Raw genomic sequence first — 21,767 nt, 5'->3', positions numbered from 1 at the left:
ATGTGTTTATGTACCAATTTTGTGGCTGAGTCAACTCGAAACCTATGAAATTTTGAACAAAGTGCTTTATCCCTCCCGACTGGTGTATTGCCGAAATTTTGAGATTTCGAGTTTTATTAAAATCGGTCCAGGCTTTCCCCCGATATTTCAGATTAAGTGATATTTTTTGTCATTTTTGCGTCCTTTTGCAGACTTCCTCATCAGTTTTGTTTTTGGTATACCTATTTTTTTCTAAGAATAAATATTTTGCTTAGCAATAATCAGTAACATCTGTCTTAATATACCCAAACGATTTCTCAGTTTATTTCTTGTTAGGAACTCGATGGAAAGTCGGTTCACGTGTTCCTCTGACAGTTCAGCTTAGGTAGGCCTAATTTATTTTTGGTGGCATTTTTGCAGACTTTTCCAGACTTCCTCGTCAGTTTTGTTTTTGGTACACCTATTTTTTTTAAAGCATAAATGTTTTGCTTAGCAAACACCAATGTCTGTCTTAATACCCAAACGATTTCTCAGTTTATTTCTTGTTTCGAAATATTTAGGTTTCGAGATGGGACTCTTTGACGAAGGGGGAGCACCCCCACCCCCAATTTTGGGTGAAACTTTCAAAAGAAAATCTGGGGCATGTGATATATCGAATTGTATGTTTTCGGTGACGCTGAATACGAATATGACGTCCGATTTTTGATTGGACCCCATCCATGGCCCCCGGCACCTCCCCAAAGGGGGTAAAAATTAAATAAAGTGTTTTGTTTGTGCGACACATGAAATAGTACGTTTCTTGTAACGCTGAATACGAATATGACGTCAGATTTTGTATCTATTAAATTCTAAAAGCAATTTAATACTAAAATTTGCATATTGAAAGACATTGTTATGAATTCTATTTGAAAAGAACAATATGAAATCTCCAAATTTGCTTTATTGAGATTTTATTTGTTTTTTAAATTTATTTCAATGAATTGAAATATTATGCAAATTTAAAATTAATTACGCTATTGTAATACTTGAGAAACTAGTGAATAAATAACTGACCCGAAGTTGATTACGACGTGGTAATGTTTAAAATCACAATCAAAAATTAACCCAAGAAATTTTAAAATTTTCCAGTCATAATTGAATTATGAACACCCTCGAAAAAAAGAACAATATGAAATATCCAAATATGCTTTATTGAGATTTTATTTGTTTTTTAAATTTATTTCAATGAATTGAAATATTATGCAAATTTAAAATTAATTACGCTATTGTAATACTTGAGAAACTAGTGAATAAATAACTGACCCGAAGTTGATTACGATGTAGATATTTTTTTTATATTTATAAAACTGTTATACTGATATAAATATAATTAATATGTTTTTAATACGTTTTTCAATTCTGAAAAGCCGGTTATCTCACGCTTTTTTGCGTGAGTGTTTTTTTAAGGCTAATTTCATCATGCTGAGTCAATTGAATGCGGTTTCAAACCATTTTGGAGCCCATGGTCATATTTTGGTGATTCCATATTTTCAAAAAGTTCCATAAAAGCTCAGAATAACTGAAAATTGTCACTCACTTATTCTGGAGAAGACAAAATTTCAATTTAATGTGTTAAATCAGTGCTACTAAAAGACAAATTTTTTATTATTAAAAAAATAATAATAATTGGTATGGTAGATTTCGACCAGATAGGAATGGACTTTGAAAATTTGCACAATTTCACTTGAAAGGATTTCTTGAACGAACGATTAATCGATTGTAAATAACAAAAATCTTGCATCATCCCCTCCTCATCCCATCATGCAAATGAATCTCAATAATATTTTGAAATTCTCAGAAGACCTGTGTTAATTTTTTTCAAAATTTCACGTGCCTACCTTATAATACGATTCTCTAAAAAAATGAACCAATGGCAACTTTTAAAATGTTCTTTGCAATGTTTTTCATAATTTGCTTCGTCTAACGGCGTATTTTAAGGATCAAATTTTCCAACAAAAAAAATACCTACTGTACTTTGATATTATTAATTTCAAAAACTGCAAATGGGTTATAGCTTCCATTTTGGAAATATTTTTGCCCGTAAGGCGCTTTCAGGCTCGTTTCTGCTCCAAATGAGAAAGTGTATTTTTACTTTTTTGGATCAATTTTTTCAAACGAAAATCTTTAAAATTTGCAAAACGTAGATGCTTTTCCAATTTTTCTTTGCCCATGACTAAAAAATGTTCCACAAGTTGGATTGTCTCCCTTGAAAAGTCAAAAAACTAGTACCTAATTCATTCCCTCTGCCTTTTTAGGGGATCCATAAGATGAGGGAAAAGAGGTTATCTATAAGTAGGTACTGAAAATATCAAAAAAATCAAACATGCCTAATATTATACGTAAATACAATGTGATTTCATTTTTAATGTCTTTTTGAAGATATAAAGTATGTCCAAATTATCATCTTTTTTGAAATAAAATTCATTTAGTACATTTTTCAATGCATTGATTAACAATCAAGACCGCTGGAGACGAAGTTTTACTCAATTTGTATTGGTAAAATATCTCAAAAATGCACAAGTTTTCATTTTTTAGGTTTCTGATAGTATTTTTGCAGTAAGTGTAAAACTTGTAATTTTTTTTCGAAATCAAACCAAAAGGCTAGTCCAATTTTTTTATATGTTATTCTACTTACCTACATAAAAAGGACTAAAACTGAGAATTTTTTCAGAATTTCTACTCTTGAAGATAATGGTTGCATTTAAATTATAAGCTTATAAATCGATTAATTTTTTTAGATTTTTGAAAGTGGAAACACTGACTTTGACATTATTCGTCGATTGCCCTCTCAATGTACTACGTACAATTTGAAAAAAAGTTCAAAATTCCTATACCACGTACAACCGGAGCAATTTGCAACTGAAATTTTCCATTTTCGGTCATTTTGGAGAACTTTGAAGCCCCACAGCTCCACCAAAAAAATCGAAGAAATGTCCGGTTTGCGTCATTCGTCATCGTTTAATGACCTCTACAGTCTACACATGATCTGATTTTGAAAAAAATCGGAGACCCCTCTGCAAAAATCTGTCGATTTGGCATGGAATGACCCACCGGTTCTCTTCTTTTCCCACAACGAAATTTTTGAAACACAGGAAACTCCAGAACAACTTCAAACGAGTGCCAATAATAACATTTTTGCTGAAAAAATTGAGGAGGATAAATTTTCTGGAATGCATTTTGAGAAAAATTGTTCGAATAGGTAAAGTATGTACCTACTACCTAGATACCTGTCAAAACTAAAGTCGGTCGTTTCTCATTTTTTTTTTTTTAATTTGACGAAGGCTAGCAAGAAATTATGGCTGAATGTAGGTAAGTAGGTAAATAAGCTCAACATAACATTGGAAAAATTTCAGATCTTCAGATCAATACACAGACAACTTCCTCGAGTGCTTAAAGTTTAAAAAATTTAAAATGTTTCCACAAAATATCAACCTACCCAATCTTATTGAAGCTTTTATGACTGTATTTTGTAGCCTTTTATTTTTCCATCGACTCCTCTAATTTTTTCGGATTGACCCCAAAAGATGGTCATCTTAAAAACAACTTCCATGTTTAGGGAGAGAAAATGAGCTAATTTCATGCCCACAGCCCACAGTGAATTAATGTAGGAGAAATTTAGCATTAAACAAATATACTGATTACTTTCTTTTCGTATTTGACTCGAAGTCATCTTTCCATCTCTAAGAATTTTTTCGGTTCGAGGATCAGTTCAGATATCCGGATAAGTGAACTTTGTATTGGTAAGTATAGGTACTTTTCTTCATTACAAATTCATCAAGTAGGCAAGATATTGCTAAGCAAAACGTCCGCTCGCCTCTTTACCACGTTCTCATTCGCGACATAAATGTCAAAATCATTCGTCTAAGAACACATACCTATTTTTATTTTGAAAAAAAAAGAAAAAAAATTAAGTTATGGACCATTATTCTTCGAGGAAATCATCGAAGAGCAGTAAAAAGGGCGACTTTGAATCCGCCGATCGACATCGAGCTTCAATCGTAACCAAATGCAAACACGAAAGAAAACCCTCGCTAGATACGAGTTGCACGAATAAACATCAAAGTACGAAAACCGCATCACCATGTACGAAAAAAATTTGCGAAGATTCCGCCATAAAGAAACGTCTACAATGTTACGAGCAACCTAAACAGAGAGCAGTCGATCCGTGCGTTAAAGTTTACACATGGCAGCATGGAAAATACTGCAGAGACGATTGCGGTTCTGGTATCGTACCGAACAAGATGGATTTCCGCAGAAACCATAAGTTCTGGTGTAAAACACCCTTGTCGATGTATCAAGCCACCATCGGAGAATTAGGAAGACAGCTTTTATGCGGCGAAACGAGAATAACCAAGGATATCAGGAACGGTCCACCTTGCAACGTTTGCGAATATGTGCTACCTCTTTGTCGAGGGTATTACCGAAAATACGATTGTATTAAACCTTGCGAAGCCGAATACGCTAAAATTGTCAATGGCAAGGTACTGTTTAGGGATCCGGTTGAACGATATTGGCAGCCTTGTTTGACACCGGAGGAAAAGAAGAAAGAAAATATTAAAGCCTATGCTCCTCATAATGCTTACCTGGGAGATAAATTGAGACGTGCTGTAAACGCTGAAAATCCTTGTTGGTAGGTTTTAATTGTGTAGTTTTAATCGTTGGTTGTTTTAAAGTGTGTACAAAATTTTTCGTGTATGTCTCGTTAATATTATAACGGTGTTGTAATATATTATGGAATCATTTGTATCAGATTTTTATAGATTTTGGTCGTTTGATGATGGAGGGAAAAGTGTCCTAGAGAGACATATAGGTACTCGTATGAGTTTTGGAACATGGATTGATTTAGACAAAAGAATGAGCCACAAAGATAGAATATTCACTTGAATGAGGTGCTTCTATCTTCTATTGTAAATTTTTCTACACTCTATGAAGCCATCAAATCTTTTACTTATCCCATACATATTACTTTGAATTTTATCAAACCATGAATCACATGATCCAACAAAAGATTAATCACAAAAATACACGTGAGCGTTTATTTTATTTATTTTTTTCTTTAAATGCATAATATAAAAAATAGTTTAATATAAAAACATCTCCAGTTTTCTTTCTACATCAATATAAATAATTAATAAAATTTCATAACAAATAGAACAGATAGGTAGATATTTTGATTTGGTTTTTTTTTTTTTTAATTTTTCACTCTTTTTCTAAGAGGTTACATAATTGTGCGAGTAGGAAAGTAACTTCTCCATTTAAAGTTGATTATATTCTGATAGGTACATATTACAACGGATGTGTCTATTTGCCCAATAAGATTTTTCTGGTAGCACCGAAACTCTGACCACTTTGAGTAGCAAGTTTATTGGTACCAGCTTGTAAACCAATGACTCCTTCGCCAGCTCTTAATTGTTCTTCGGTCCATTCACGTTTGTGTTCTTCGGATGGTCGTGGTCCTAGGTATGGTCCTCTCCATTCTGGGTGTTTGTAACACTGTAAAAAAAAAAAAAAAAAAGAATGTTGAGTAACAAATAGGTGATAGGTAAGTTTTCAAGTAGGTACAATATAATTTATCATACGTACCGTTCTTCCAAGAGCAAAAATAGTCGTGGTAACACTGGAAATATTTTTCTTATCCCATAAATCTACGCTTTGGAAGAGATCTACGTCCGGAACTCCGTATTCAATACAAGCTTTTTGAAACCTAAATCATTACAATAGGTAAGTATGTATGATCAAGTTAAGTACTGTAAATAGAATTATCGATTTGAACACTATTTCTTAAGTACATATCATTGCCAACTTACATGCTGATATTATCCATCATTTTGTAATCACCTCCGGAGAAATTAATTTTTGGGATGATTCCCGGAGCTAATTTATTCATTAATCTGCATAATACAATACCATCTCGTAAGACATCTTCAAAAGTATATCCTAAAAAAAAAAAAAAAAAAGTTCAAGTCAGTAAATTGTTAAATATCTTGCACAGTTTTACAGAAAGTGTGGATTGGTTTATTTTAAATTTCGAGAACACCTACCGGGAGGGAAACTTTCACCCAATACAGCTTCAATCCATTCTTGAGCTTCGCGTTCTTGCTCCCGGTCACGTTTACCGGCCACCTGAATTCAAATAAAAATTACCTATAAGTACATTTCTTGTAAGTACATACAAACAAAACATTGGACAGAAATAATTGAAAATTTGCCAGCTATTTTACGTTTTTTTACGCTATATCGCCCACACTAAATATATTTCACTTTTGCCCAGAGACATTACTCGCGTAAAACTTTCGTGAACTCTTACAATATGCAATTACGTCAACGCGGTTTTCAAGATCATTGTGTATGACTAATCAAAATAATGAAATGGAGAAATGTCGTAGAACTGTGAAATTTATTACGAGGGGGAAAAAGAGTCTGGTCATGAAGAATCACGAAACCGTTTACTATACGCCTATACATACAATAAAGAAGCTCTCTAATTGAAACATTTTTTTTTTTTTTTTTTTTTTTTTTGAAGAAATAATGATTCCATGTGGCGATCTAGGTGCTAATCTGTATTCACAATTTCCATATTTTGATCAATTCAATTTGTTACTCAAAGTAGAAAAAAATCACTGTTTTTTACTTAGGTATTCCAAATTTTCCAATAATTTTAATTTTTTTTTTTCAAATAATTGTGATTGTCTTGTTTTTGGAGTCAAAACTCGGATTTTTCTCTGAAAAAAATGATTTTAATTTCTTTTTAAATTAAAGCAATTTTGTTTGCTTATCTGAAAATTGAAAATTGGTAATTTTTTTCAGATGATGGATTTTTTATGTCTTGAAAAAATATGAACTGTAGAAGTTTATTCAAACACATAAAAATTTTGAAATTGAAAACGTACGAGTTTTTTTTTGATTGTTTGTTTGAAAATTGTCATGGTGATCGTGTTTTTAGGAAAAATCGTAACTTATTGTTTTTTTTCAGAAATTTGTTTCATAATCTTTAAAATTTGTAGCGTAAATGGATGTTTTATACTTTTTTAACATAATTGATAATGTTACCTCATGAAATTAAAAGCATAGTGTCAATTTTGCTTTCTTCGGGGCAAAAATTGGAATTGGTAATTTTTTTTAATTGAGGCGAATGTGATTTTTTGTAAAAAATTGAACTTTTACATAATTTATTCGGGAACAATAATCTTTCTGTCCTGTCAAAAAAGATTAAAAATAGTTTGTTTTTTTTTTCAAAATCTTCACTTTTTTACAAAAAATGTAAGTTCATGTTCGTTTTATTCATTTTTTTTTTTTGTTTAAGAAATGTTGTTGCTTTTTTGAAAATAAAAACGTTAAATAAGTATGCTCTTTTTTTATTTTTTTAGCAAGAGGAAAATTGATCAAATTTTCTCAAAAATTACGATAAAAACAATTTTTTGTAACCATAAGAAAAAAATGAGAATGAGTAAATTTTTTCAATACCTACTACGGCGAGTGCATTGTTTTTGGCTAAAAATCGGAAGTTTGCAATTAATTTCTTTCAGAACCGTAGTTTTTTCCTTTGTGAAGAAAAAAATTGAAAATACGTAGGTCAATTCTGTTTTTAAGATTATATGTAAAAAGCACAATTTTAAGCCCAAAAAATATTATTACTTAGTAAATTTTTTCCAAAATAGTAAAATTGATGCATTTTTTAAAAATATTGTTTAAAACAGAAGATTTACAATTTTTTCCAGAATTCTGATTTTTTTTAAATTAAACAGTAAAGTCTGATACTTATTTCATGTTTTTTTCTGCAAATGTAACTCTATTCATTAATCCGTTTTTCATTAGTTGGAGAAGTAGATAATTAAAAAAGATAATTAAAAATAGGTATTTGGAAATGGAAATTATTTTTCGATATTTCGAAAACCATGAACCATCTTTTATTTTATATTTGTATTATTATTAGCTCAAAAGTGATTTAGGTTAGGAACAGATTTAATTTTCAACAATATCGAGAGAAAAAAATTTAAAAAACGAATTAAAAATTGCCAATTTTACAAAAAAACAAAAATCTTTTAAAAATCTTCCAAAAAGCTCAATGAAAAATCTCCAAAATCTGCCCAGTACATACAATAATTATTCCATACCGCACTCGAAACACTTGGTACAAAATCTTACACATACCTGCCACAACGGTCTTCCACCAGGCATTTTGAATAATACAGCGAATATACTCGACGACTCGGCGAAAAGAGAGAAATCACAATTAAAGAAAGACAAAAGACACTAACTGGTAATCTCTCTTCGTTCTGTAAATATAGTTTTACTTGAGCGGTGGGATTTCAAAAAGAGGGGGTTATGAGGTCATCCGAGATAAATATAGAATCACCTTCTCTGGAATGAGTTCCCGCGTTTTTTTAATTTTATTTTTAAAGATCGTACCTACCTACTTATCTACTTATTTGAATTAGAAATAAAATTAATCAATGAATCGGTTCTGAGAAGAATTTTCTCGCGATTGCAACAGAAAAATTATCAATTTGACATACCTATCCCAGCAATATTTCACAGTTATTTTCAAATTGCGAAAATATGTATCTTGAAAAATACGAAGATAATAGTGAAGTGAATTAGAGGAAATACACGCATAAAAGACCAAAACAATAATTTATTCAATAAAATCATAATCATAAGTAAAAGATACCTACTTAACTTCTTCGCATTCATGTGCAAAAAAAGATTCCTTCCAGATAAATTCAAACCAATTCATAAGACAGCGTTATAAAATTATTACCTAAATGAAAATAGTACCTACCTACTTACTTAAAAATGTAATAAGTCACAATTTACATAATTTAAAAAAATGATACCTTATTGCTAATAATAAATACTAATTCTACCAAGATAATATTTTTTTTTTTTTTTTTTAAATTACTAGGTACTTAGATTATTTTAAACAATTTGATTAAATTCAAAATTCAACGCCTTCAGAACTTCTATGAGTGATTGTTTTCCTTCTTTTTCCAATTGTTGAAAATCTGGTATATTTATTTCACAACGTTTCATATAATCCGTTATCAAGGGGTATTTTGCTCCATTCACTGGAACAAAAACCTGTAAAAAAGTTAACTCATTAGGTAATAAAAAAAAAGTGATGAAATAATGACGGATTTTCACTTTAGATTAGAATCGTTCATCTTCTAACAGTCATAGGTAGATTTTTTTTCAATAATTAATTTTGATGCTTAGCTTAGGTAAGTAGTAAAATTTTATTACTGACAGATAGGTTGGTAAGTGTGGTGAGAATGGAAAAATCTGCGATTGTGATATCATCTCCAGCTATAAATTGTTTTTCAACTAAAAACTGTTCCAAAAAGTTGTAGCTGTCTTCAACCGGCACCTTCAGTTCGTTTGTAACTTTTCTGAGAGTTTTTTTCAAGATAATTTGATTCTGAAATAATCAATCATGAAGATAGGTATTTCTCATTGAATAATATTTAGTGAGTTGGTAAAAATGAAAACCACATCTTACTATGTTGTTCATGAGTGATATGAACAAAACACCATTATCAAAGTGAAGTCTTTGATCGACGACGGCTCGAGCTTTAGGATCCTTTGGATACAGTTTATCATTTTTTCCATATTTATTTGCCAAATAGGCATTGATTGCGTGACTAGAATGAGACGAAATAGACGAATTGTATGATTACCAGGAATGAAAATTATTTTAATTTGTAAGCACTAAATTTGGTCAGATGAATAATGAATCATCATAAAATAAATATACGGCTTTCGTATTGTCTAAAATGATTTTGAATAAGTACATATCTTCAAACTTATGTGTACAATGTACATATTGAGTATCTCATTGGCTCTCATACGAATAAGAATAGATCACTGAAAGCTAACCTATCCCATATACCAAATCCATCTTCATCTTCAATGGTGGGGACCGTATATTGAGGATTGATCTAAAAATAATATTATTTTATAATTTAAAGCAATAGGTATTCTGAGGGATGGAATTTAATTTAAATTACGAAAAACTCATTGACAAAAATTTTTAATCACGAGGTGTACAATAGTAAAAAATTTTCATCTTACCCTGAGAAATTTTTCCAATTGATCACTCTGGAGCAAATTAATATTGACCAACTCATAAGGCACATTCAAAGCTTTCAGTGTGTGAACAACAGCCCTTATTGGAGGACTGACCATGGTGCTGGCCACAGTGTAATATAATTTCACAGGCATTTTAATTTCAAAACTTTCGAAAAAAGTGATTTGATTAAATGAAAAAAAATTGAATAGAAAAGAAACACTTTATAAATAGGTAATGGAGGTAGCAAAAGAAACGAACACTTCTAATGTTGTAACCACTTTTGCACTGGTGGTAAATGATGTAATGAGTATCCCTGTACGAGGAAAGGTGGCTCAATGAGTAACATTTGTTTTGCTAATCAATTTCGAATTTGTACTAGAAAAAAATCATGTTTATATTTTTGTAAATGCGCTTTGAACTTCAAAGTGGAATATAGCTAAATCACACACTTAAGTAGGTGGTTTGCTTACTCAATTCGTCACTTCTCTCAGCACCTATTTACTTAACCTTCAGGAAAAAAACTACAGAAATAAGCAATACGGATTACCACAAACGAGGAAACTTTTTTTTTGTTATTAAATACTTAAAAGGAACCGCCGTCGCGTCGTGTGTTTGTCAAATTTATTCAATGTACGTATAGGTTTGAGAGTGTGAGAGGGAAAAAATTCCGAACTTTTATTTTGAGATACACATTCTTTAATTTACCTATATTCCGGTTATGAAAGCAGGTAGGTACATATTTTGAAAGAGTAGATCAGGTAGATCTTTGTAAAGTGCTGACTAAAAAATAAAAATACATATTTAAGCAACTGCTGAATATTGTCATCATTTTATTTTTCAATTCAAATGAATGTATAATTTTTTGATACCATTAGATAGGTAGATGTACATATGCAGATACGTCAAGTGCGTGACTAAACATTTAGGTACTTAGGTATAGGTAGGTAAATGATAAAATAAAATACAAGAGTTGCATATTGAACGCAACGAGATAAGAATTTAATAACTACCTAACTCAGTAAGGTGATGGGTATTTTTCAAGTTGATTCATAATTCATAATTCACAGATTTCAAAATTTCTGTAAATTTCTGCTTTGCTTCTTCTTCCAGTTTATTAAATCCTGGCAAATTCTCATCTTTGACCCGGTTCACGTAATCCGCTATCAAAGGCCATTTACCTTTGATTGGCACAAAGAACTGAAACAATTAGGTATACAAATATGTTTCTCAATAAAACGCATCATTAACAATCCCCGTTAATTTTATTAAATCAAAAACATTCTCCAACAAAGGATTTTTTCTACTTTAAAAAAAATCATAAATTTTACGAGTCTATAATTATGTTACAAGTATATTTTCTATTTTAATCGAAAGGGTTGGGTTCGACCATTAATAAAGGCCTTTTTTGCAATCTGGGTACCTATTTCACTTTTTGGGATTCTTTCATTACCTATGTTTTATGTTTGGGCCCCCTTTTTCAACTCTAAAAATAATTCTCTGCGAATTTCGTACTGCTCTGAAAGAGTCAAAAATGAGCTTGAGCATGCACAAATTAAGGATACCTAGGTCATTCTTGATTTTTTTTTTTTTTTTTTTTTGAAAAATTGGGGAAGCAATCTGAAAATAAACATTTTTAGCGCACAAAACCTCAGAAATGGTGAAAACAATCACGATAAATCACGAAAAAAAAAATTATTTATGTAGATCAAACTTACATTTAGGAGATGAAGAGTTGGCACAATAGAAAAATCAGCTATTGTGACACCATTCCCAACGGCGAATTTTCTTCCATCAGCTAAATATTTCTCCAAAACACCATAGGCTTCTTCTACCTGTGTTTTTAATTCATCAGTAATTTTTGTAATTCTCTTTTCCTTGACTACTTTCCTCTGTAAGTGATTAATGCCAATTTTAATAATGAACATAACGAATAGGTTCCTACATAAGTATAGGATAAAATAAAAACTTGAATGAGTAGGTGAGTTTGAATCTTACGAAAACACTTTTAAGTGATGCGAACAAAACACCATTATGATAGTGAAGCATTTGATCAACGAAACCTCGAGCTTTCCAATCCTTTCGGTACAAAGTATCAGTTTTTCCGTATCTTTTCACCAGGTATCCGTTGATGGCGTGGCTATAAAATTAATCAAATAAGTACCTAATTACCTATGTAGTTATGGTTTTGGTGCTTAACAAAGTTTTTACTCGAAATTCCAAAAGTAGGTAGGCATTAACCAATAAATAAGTATCTATGTACCTGCATAATATTGTATGAATATTTTTTCGTTTTTTTTTCTTCAAAATTTTAATTTTTCACATCTTTTAATTATTTTTTCTGCACGATTGAGTTCTAAGTGCTCGTAACCAATTAAGCATTAATTTCTAAATAAAATTAAATAACCAACCTTTCCCATAAAATGTATCCATCTTCTTCTTGAATTGTAGGGACAGTATGGTGAGGATTAATCTGCACAATGAAATGCAAGAAAAAAAGGCAATCAAGAACCATTTTTTTTTTTTTTTTACAATGGAAATACTATTTACCTATAGATAACTCTTATTCAGCGCAATATCGTAAAGATTGGTGTGAATTATTACTTAATTTTTGAATTAGTATTTAACTCGTCTTACCTTTATAAAATCTTCTTTGAGTTGTTCGTGGTCACGTAAGTTAAGACTTATGGCTTCATATGGCGCATTTAAAGCGTTTAATGTGTGAATAACAGATCTCGATGGAGTGCTAGTGATGTAGTAATACAGTTTTAAAGGCATTTTCTTTTTTAAAAAATTAATACTAATCTGCTGAAAAAATCAAGTCCAACGAAGAATAACGATACTGCCGGTTCACAAAAATTTTGTTAAGATGAGTAAAGAACTGTGGAAGTGAAATTCTCTCTACATAGGTAGTTATCTGAGTATTTAGTCACTCCTTGTACGTATTTATTCAGCGTTTGGGTGAAAAACTAATATTGCTGATATCACAGCAAACACATCTAAATTAAACATGTAGGTATATCTGATTGCAACTTAAATTTATGAAGGAAGAGAATGAAGATGCATCATTGTACAATCCCAAAGAATAAGAAAAAAAAAAAAAAAAAAACGAGATGACAGGTTGATTTATTGAGCAGAAAAAACAGAAAGACAGAAACTGATTAGATACAAAGTATAATTAGTACTTAATAAAATCGTGTATTTTTCAAGAATTATTATTTACTTAGGTACGTAGGTAGTAGGTACCTAAGTGTATAGGTAAATAAAAGTAACATGAACTATGAAATAGGTAAGCTTGGTATTCTTGTAGGTAAATCAATAAAATAAAAATTATTAGACGAGAGAGAAAGAGATAGAGAGGAAGAATCTAAATTTTAAAAAAACTTTTCAATAAATAAATTTTTTTAAAATCTTATTTTATTATTACTTCTTTTACCCATCTAAAATTTTATATGATTATAAATCAGTCAGAAAGTTGTTTCAAATGCAATGTTTAAATTTTTTCATGAAATATAAATTTTTTGAGCAAAGTGAACCACTAGATACAAATAATTTCTTCACTTCAACTCACGCACGTCAACAACTAGCTTAGTATAGTTTTGAGACCATTCTTGAGTCAGTGAAAAAATTAAATTTTCAAAAAAGGAATGGAACAAACGAGGACGAGAGGGTGTCCAATAAGCATTGACCTCATTTATAAGTGCGTAAAATAATTTTTGGCCCCATAAAGCAATAATGCGAAATTCCTGGAAAAATTTGAAAACTCGCTGGAGGCTCCAAAACCGTTGAATTGCGATTGTTTTTGAGTTAGGTGAGATCGTGTAAACACAACAGATGATATTTTTCTGGAAAACAAACTCATTATAAACCTTTCCTGAAAAATGGATTTTTTTCGTTTTTTTTTTTTTTGGAATTTATCTAGTTACAAATAGGTATTACTTAAGTCAAAAATTCACTTTTGAACTCACGCCCTTGGGAATTTGTGGTAAACACCTGAAACGGTCGAGAGGGTGTCCATCTGCCCAATAAGCATTGACCAAAGTTATAGGTGCAAATGGTAATTTTTGATCCTTCCAGCGCGGTTTGGAACTTCTAGAAAAATTTAAAAAAATCGCTGGAGACTCCAGGACGGCCTAAAACGAGTAGCTGTTGATGCGTAGAAGTTAAATTGAAGGAATTATATTATATTTTACAAACAAAAAATGAAAAATAAAACTTGAAACAGCTTTTTCAGTATTTAAAAAATTTTTAAAAATCCAATAATCAACTTTCAAATTGTAGAGTGAATTCAAAAGGTTCTCTGGTGAGAAAACATTTGGAAAAACAGTAAAATTATACTTAACGCTAATAATGAGATTGTCAAAAATCAGTCCATCATACTCGAAACTCGAATTCAAAATTCAACGCTTTTAAAATTTCTATAATTTTTCGTCTCGCTTCTTTCTCCGTTTCTAGAAAACCTGGTATGTTTGCTTCAGCGCGTTTCATGTAATCCACTATCAGGGGATATTTTTCATTATCTATCGGTACAAAGATCTGAAAAACATACATTCAAATATGAAATAAGTATGTATTTAAAAAAAAAAAATGAAAACGAAAAAATAATATTCAAACACAATGCAATATTCAGATAGGTAAGTAAGAACGTTTGCGTAACAAATGTACCATCTAGCTGATCCAAAGAGGTCGAACTGAAAAAATCAAATAGGTAAGTATGTCAAATTTAGGGTATTATATTTGTTCAAAAATTAATTTTTGGTTGTATTTTGAGATTGAAAAAAAAATTGGGTACGTGTTTAGCAAAAATAAATATTTACTGCCATTTTTTGTAAAAGATACATAATGAAAATTTCAATTTGGCCATTTCTTGACTTTTAAAAATCCCTCTGAAAATAAACAATACCTATCTACTGAGAAATTCTGAGAACATCTTCACTTACATGAGAATTAGTAAGAGTAGTTAGGATGGAAAAATCTGCGATGGTGACATGATTTCCAGCAGCGTATAACTTTCCTTCCAACAATTTCTCCAATAAATCGTAAGACTCCAGCGTCAATTTTCTCAAATCATCTCTTAATCTAGTAGACATTTCATTCACGATGATATATTTCTGAAATGAAATAAATAAAAAATTTTAGATGCACATTCAAGTAAGCAAGTAAGTATCTACCCAATAGTTTGAAAACAACTTACAATATTTCTTATGAGTGACCCGAACAAGACATCGCTATCAAAATGAAGTCTTTGATCCACAATACCTCGAGCTTTCAGATCTTTCGGATACAATTGATCGTCTTTTCCATATTTACCAACTAAATAGGCATTAATTGCGTGACTACATTTCGAACAAATATCCAGTATGTAGCAATGCAAGATTCATGTAGACTTAGTACTCAAATAAATTTTCCAATCAAAAACTAACCTGTCCCATAAAATAAATCCGTCTTCATCTTCGATTGTGGGAATAGTGTGCTGAATATTAATCTAAAATTATCTCAAGTTTAATAAAACAATCTGGTATTTGAACATTTACACATACCTAGTTTCACTTTAACAAACATGAATAATTCACCTAATACCTACCTTGAGAAACTCTTCCGAAAATTGTTGATTTTTTTGCAGGTTTATATATCTCGATTCGTACGGTATATTTAAAGCTTCCAATGCATAAATTACAGCTCTGCTTGTACAAGTAACTATATTGTGATATAATTTAACAACCATTTTTCAAAAAAAATATTAGTTAAATAAATATTAACAAAAGACAAAGATATTGGAAAAAAAAGTTACTACTCCGTATATAAAACTCAATCGCGAAAATTCAAAACTATAGGTACATATGGGTAGAAAAGAAAGTCTTCCACTGAACAGTTATAATGCAGTTATCCGCATCGAAAAAAATAAAACCATTCATCATACTAGCTTCGACAGGTGCTAGCCACCGAATAATTCTCACACTCACACAATCCGTTTGAAAGTACAATCAAGTATTCAAAAAAATAAACCAAAAAAAAATACGAGATAACATTTTTCTGTAAGTATTTCAAAAATTAAAGAATCGAATCAACAATGTTGGAAAACTGAAAAAAAAAAAAACAGAAAAATCAGATACCAAAAAAAAAAAAAAAAACAATTCATCTTCATCATTATTTATTTCCCAAACTATACAATGACGTATATCAGCACAAAATAAAACCACAATTTCATTGCACAACAAGATATAATATCAAACTTTTTGCGAATTATGTACAATTATTAAAATTATGAACATTGCAATACCCATTTTTACGCTTCGTAAAATCACAAACGTAGAAAAAAATTAGAACAGTTACGTTACACACCTAAGCATAACCACAAATTAGATTTTTTTATTAGGTACATAGACAAAGACATACATCTGAAGTGGTTCTTTTTAAAACGAGAAAATTACAACTTGAAGTGCATTCTGCATTATGACATAATTACATATGCACATTTGACTTTTCATGGTGAACCAATTTCTAATGCAATCCCTTCGAAATCGAAAACTCCTGCGGTTACAGAGTAATACAGACTCCATTTACATATTTATAGTTCGTAATTTTTCAACGAACGCGAAAACCCACCAAATAACGTGCGTGGTACTTTTATTTTTATTTTACAAATGCCCATCAGTTTGATCTAATGAATCCAAGGTATCGTTCGAACTGGAATAAGTCAGATCTGAAAGCTCGTCGAATTGCTTCTGTCGCTTTCGAACGTTCCAATGCAAGCATTCGGCCAACGAGTCGAACCAGTCTGAAATCTGATCTTCGGCGCAAATCGAAGGTACTGGATAGACACTCGTTGTTACTCTGAGGCTATAGAATACAATGGGGAAACAAATTCCAGAGTTATTTGGATGTAATTTCTTTAAAAACCCAAAAACCCAAGCATTTATATGTATTTGTGACTCAATCTATGTCATTTCGACCAGGGCTTTAATCTATTTCAGTTTCACTGCTCTTTGCCAAGGTCTTAAATTGAAAAGACTTTTTTTTTTTGAAAGCTGTTAATATCCAACTAATGTGTTTTAAAACAAATCGTCATAGGAATGGTGATAATTTTTATATAAAAACGCCCATAGAAAGCTTTTGCATAAATTTGATTTTTAAAAATTTCAATTTCAAATTTCAAATTGAAGATTACAATTACAAAACTCAAATCTCATAAGTCATAAAATTAGGAAATGAAATTTCACTTGAATTTAAATCTTGAACAAAGTTTGGAATATTATGTAGGTTTCGAAATTTTTATAAGTGGAAATTCATTCGAATAACAAAAATCTATACCGTTTCCATCAGAGGTAGAAAAATAAATATTTGAGAATCATAATTTCCCCAGCAGAAAAATTTTTGTTTTGAAGAATTTATGGACTGAGCAGAAAAAATGCTAATTTTCAAAAATTCCTGTTTTCAACTTGATTGTTTTGGAATCTCAAATTTCAAAATGGAATTTTTTCAAAACTGAAAATCCATACTTACAAATTTTTTTCTATTTTCATAAATTTCATAAAAATAAAGTTTTTTTTTGAAAATCTCTGATTTTGATTTTCAAAATATTTCCAGATGATGAAATATTTTTTCATATCCGGTTTCATTTTAATAGAGTAAAATCCGTGGAAAAAATCTAATTTTTGACAAATTTTGAAATTTACTACAAAAAATTGCAGAAACAGAACAAATATTTGAAAAAAATGTTTGTTAGAATATTTTTAATGGTATGTACCTGTGTTTAAAAATAAGATCGGAATTTTATCTTCAACTCCTCTTCAGAGGGTGTTCAACTGTTTATATTACCACCTGAGAGAAATTCAAGCGACAAATTTCATGAATTTTTATGAGAGAATAAGTTGAACAGAGCAGTTACTACGTATTTTGATATTTATTGAAAAAATGAATTTGAATGATCACTCAATTTATTTTTTGTTTTACGAATTTTGTCAATATTTTTGGAAAAGGACGAAGAATATTTTTTGGGTTCATTTAAACACTTGATTCACAATGATGAAAGTTTTGACTGAAAATTTTACAGCAACAATCATCAAAAAATTAGATAAATCCTTTCGGTTCTTAAACCCCCCCCCCTCCTTCAGGAGTGATCAGGGAAATAAATGAAAATAAACATAATTGACACACATAACTAAGCCCACGAATTTGATTTTTTTTTAGTTTTTTAGTCGAAGTGACATAGAATGACCTCTGTGTGATATTCTTACTAGACAATGGGTCACATTTTTCTATAAATTATTACAGCAGAGCAGACGTTTGTATTGTAACAGATGATAACGAATTTAACTCGATAAAACTGAGCCACGTGCTGAGTTAGTAGTAGATATAATTTGTATGTATAGGTCTAGGTATGTAGTTGTGAAGCGTGTGTGTAGATTTTCAATGTGCATTTAAAATAATACAGATATGTGCGAAAGGGTTAATTTCATAGGCAAATTTTTTTTTCTCGTTCACTACGAAGAGTATTTTGTTAATAGGTATCAAATTAACCCCTAGCCCATTTTTTCCCAAGCTTACCTTCCTCCCAGATTTTTACTTTATAAACAAGGCAGGTACGCAGATATCGCGAAAGCCGACGAAAATTTTACAAAATTTCTACACACCTATCACCAGGAAATACTTCCAGCTGATGACGTCCGTCAAAAGAGGCCCAACACGGATTACGGGCTTCTTCGCTAATCATTATCTGTAACAAGATACGAGTTCTAGAAGATGAGAAATCTTTTTCAACGTTGAAAATAACACGAACAGAAATCAAAAGTGACACTCTGAGTAACAATGTTTCTTTTCTTTGAAAAACGACAAATTAGCTCCATCGAAAAAGGGAGTCGCTAAAACCTCATCTAATAAGAATATCACAAAGCCTTGTAATTGGGGATGAGGGATTTACAAGTACATAATAAGGCATACCTATCACCGTGGAATAACTCTTGACGATTACGTCCATCGAACGAAACCCAAGTAGTGTTACGACTATCCGGCGATACACAAATCTACTAAAACACATATCAATCACTAATTTCAATATTACTACACTAAGCAAATCGAATCAACAAAAAATTAGCCAACTGATTAGCTACTCATCGATGAATCTACACAGCCTATGGATACACATATAAGATGTAAATACATAAAGCTCATTTTGCGAATTCTGCGTTTACCATTGAGTAGGTAACTCTACAGTATCCTTGTGACGAATGTACATTCACAAAATAATGAATAGGCAAAGTACGTATACCTAATGTAGGTATCCACACGAGAATGACGTTATGAAAGAAAAGAAACATGTTATCGACGAGTATGTCGTATGATGTGATCAGCTTTATACCTTAAGTTCGACTCCGGCAGGAACTACGATCGGTCTAAATGATAATGAATGTGGACAAATCGGCGTAACCATGATGGCTGGTACACTAGGATGGATCATTGATGCTCCCGCAGCTACTGCATATGCTGTACTGCCTGTTGGAGTTGAAACGATCAATCCTGAAAAAATTTACAGAATTTTTAAAGCATGTAGATGGCTTTTATATTTCAATTTTTATAACAGTTTTGGTGATTTTTTTTTTATGTCTTACCATCTCCTTGCACCGATGTAATTGGTTTACCATCTAAAAACAAGTCGATGTTGGAGAGATAAGGTGATGGGCCTCTGTCGATTACCACTTCGTTTAATACCAATATATTGATAGGTCCCTCCGTGTCCTTTTCAGGGTTGTCATTTTTTCTCATCACAATACATTTCAGACGACTTCTTAATGTCAGAGCAGCGTGTCCTGCAAAAGAAGAAAAAAATTATACACTAGTTAATTTAGAATTTAACAAATATTTTAAAAGACATTTTGATTATTCATCTACTCGTAGGTAATATTGCTAAACAATCTAGGTACATGAAAATATTTCACTTTTTAAATCATTTTTATTTGCTCACAAGAAGTAAAATTATGATTGTTAGGGCTCGGATTCGGATATTCTTTATCTAAAAAACCAAGCCCATGCCCTAAAAATTCCCTCAAAATGCTCTAAAACGTAAAAATATTTCCTAAAGATAGGGTGGTGTTTTACAGGATTTTAATTCATTTTTTATTATTCAATTAAAAAAGGAATAAGGAAACGCGAACTTCTTAATCTTTGGAAATGTTGACAGTTGCGACTTTCGCGACATTTTCAAAATCGCGACCTTTTCCTTTTCTTTTCGCGACTTTTCGCGACCTGGTAGACAGGTAGACCCTAGGTACCCTGTTAAAAGATTTATTATGATATGAAAAATTTAGTTGAATGTGTGAAAGTGAGAGAAGTCCCTTGAGCAAGCGTGTGGGTCAGAATTTTCCCAAGACAACACCTACGGAAGACCTGAGCGTTCGGTTAGAGAAGCTACAAATTTGAAATTTCAAAAACTGAATTTTGTAAATCACACTCAAAACTCAAATCTGACAGCTTCTATGACTTTACATAATGAGGAAGAGCATGGACCAAGACTGTCACGATCTCCTAAAGCTCGGAGCTCTCAAGTTGGAACGTCCTCCTCAAAAAGTATCCTCCTGTATCATCACAGAGAGGGGGGTTAAGGAGAACTTCTGAGATGAAGTTTTGAAAGTTGTGAAAGAAATGAGTGTGGGCCGGTCCCGGAGGTACTGCAATACCGGGTCGACCCGTGGCAGAGGAGGAGCAAGCCCCATCCATCCGCCCAGTTCCAAAAATAAGTTTAACATTCTGGAACCCCAATGGGATTCGTATCAGATGTTAAGCTGATAAGAACAGATACTACACTTTGATCTTAGCCAAAAGGCCGAGAAGCGATACCTGATAACGATTTACTGCTTCCTCTTATACTATTTGGCGCAACACTTTATCTGCGAGTAGTAAACATCGCTACAACTCTACAACGCTAACCTGCCTGGTCACCCAGTACATAACAACGTACATACGTACACACGCTAAACACTCGTTTTCCCAACGTACCTAAAGCACGTTAACAACTTTTTTACAATCATAATTCACTTCTTCAATCATCATTTTAACTTTAAACGTTTGCATAAAAATTTCAAAAAATTATTACCTACCTACTTACCCACTACCTATCAACTAAAACATTATTCATTTATTCAAAAAAGAAATTCATTTTAAATTAATTTGAACAACGTTACAATAATAAACAATATTTCCAAAGTTGAAAATTCACTTCTTCAATCATCATTTTAACTTTTAAAACGCTTGCATAAAAATTTCAAAAAATTATTACTTACCTACTTGCCCACTACCTATTAACTAAAACATTATTCAAAAAAGAAATTCATTTTAAATTAATTTGAACAACGTTACAATAATAAACAATATTTCCAAAGTTGAAAATTCACTTCTTCAATCATCATTTTAACTTTTAAAACGCTTGCATAAAAATTTCAAAAAATTATTACCTACTTACTTGCCCACTACCTATCAACTAAAACATTATTCAAAAAATAAAATTCATTTTAAATTAATTTGAACAACGTTACAATAATAAACAATATTTCCAAAGTTGAATAATGAAGCCACAATTAATATTTCTGTCATAAATTATAAATAATAATTCACTAAAAAAAAACTCCTGATATCAAAATTTTAAAATCTAAGAATTAAAAAAATTAAAACATTTTTAAAAAGTAATCTT

The 21,767-nt window shown here is 31.1% G+C and overlaps 4 protein-coding genes and 1 non-coding gene across 13 annotated transcripts in view; all 5 read right to left on the bottom strand.

Annotated features, from left to right (window-relative positions):
- Positions 1-5,040: 5,040 nt before the first annotated feature.
- On the bottom strand, positions 5,041-8,313 carry LOC135845477 (muscle-specific protein 20-like). Its single transcript, XM_065364058.1, has 5 exons — positions 8,170-8,313; positions 6,060-6,141; positions 5,826-5,955; positions 5,602-5,722; positions 5,041-5,511 (listed from the first exon to the last, which is right to left on the bottom strand). Exons 1-5 carry the CDS (start codon positions 8,194-8,196, stop codon positions 5,320-5,322), a joined length of 552 nt encoding a protein of 183 aa, XP_065220130.1. The 5' UTR covers positions 8,197-8,313; the 3' UTR covers positions 5,041-5,319.
- A 322-nt stretch (positions 8,314-8,635) lies between these two features.
- On the bottom strand, positions 8,636-10,597 carry LOC135845472 (glutathione S-transferase 1-like). The gene is made up of 5 exons (XM_065364052.1): positions 10,090-10,597; positions 9,895-9,956; positions 9,518-9,659; positions 9,266-9,436; positions 8,636-9,099 (listed from the first exon to the last, which is right to left on the bottom strand). Exons 1-5 carry the CDS (start codon positions 10,237-10,239, stop codon positions 8,938-8,940), a joined length of 687 nt encoding a protein of 228 aa, XP_065220124.1. The 5' UTR covers positions 10,240-10,597; the 3' UTR covers positions 8,636-8,937.
- Positions 10,598-10,887: 290 nt separating this feature from the next.
- On the bottom strand, positions 10,888-16,019 carry LOC135845185 (uncharacterized). The gene is made up of 10 exons (XM_065363651.1): positions 15,669-16,019; positions 15,508-15,569; positions 15,279-15,420; positions 15,025-15,195; positions 14,462-14,620; positions 12,722-12,898; positions 12,496-12,557; positions 12,083-12,224; positions 11,803-11,976; positions 10,888-11,284 (listed from the first exon to the last, which is right to left on the bottom strand). Exons 1-10 carry the CDS (start codon positions 15,807-15,809, stop codon positions 11,135-11,137), a joined length of 1,380 nt encoding a protein of 459 aa, XP_065219723.1. The 5' UTR covers positions 15,810-16,019; the 3' UTR covers positions 10,888-11,134.
- A 199-nt stretch (positions 16,020-16,218) lies between these two features.
- The window catches only part of LOC135845466 (NAD kinase-like), a 53,962-nt gene continuing 48,413 nt past the window's right edge, over positions 16,219-21,767 (bottom strand). For 7 of the 9 annotated variants that reach the window (XM_065364041.1, XM_065364044.1, XM_065364043.1 and 4 more), the window contains 4 exons: positions 19,693-19,890; positions 19,443-19,600; positions 19,025-19,107; positions 16,219-16,924 (listed from right to left, as the gene is read on the bottom strand). In XM_065364041.1, coding sequence (XP_065220113.1) covers positions 16,723-16,924; positions 19,025-19,107; positions 19,443-19,600; positions 19,693-19,890 — 641 coding nt within the window. In that variant the 3' untranslated portion in view covers positions 16,219-16,722. Of the gene's footprint in view, positions 16,925-18,717; positions 18,801-19,024; positions 19,111-19,442; positions 19,601-19,692; positions 19,891-21,767 lie in introns of those variants that run through there. The other 2 variants (XM_065364039.1, XM_065364047.1) reach the window with 2 other exon arrangements.
- On the bottom strand, positions 20,724-20,915 carry LOC135846105 (U2 spliceosomal RNA). Its single transcript, XR_010558883.1, has one exon. It is a non-coding gene; the product is annotated as a U2 spliceosomal RNA (small nuclear RNA).

This window comes from Planococcus citri, chromosome 4, assembly GCF_950023065.1.
Source record: "Planococcus citri chromosome 4, ihPlaCitr1.1, whole genome shotgun sequence".
NCBI classification, from domain to species: domain Eukaryota; kingdom Metazoa; phylum Arthropoda; class Insecta; order Hemiptera; family Pseudococcidae; genus Planococcus; species Planococcus citri.
This window is presented reverse-complemented; position numbering and strand designations above follow the sequence as displayed.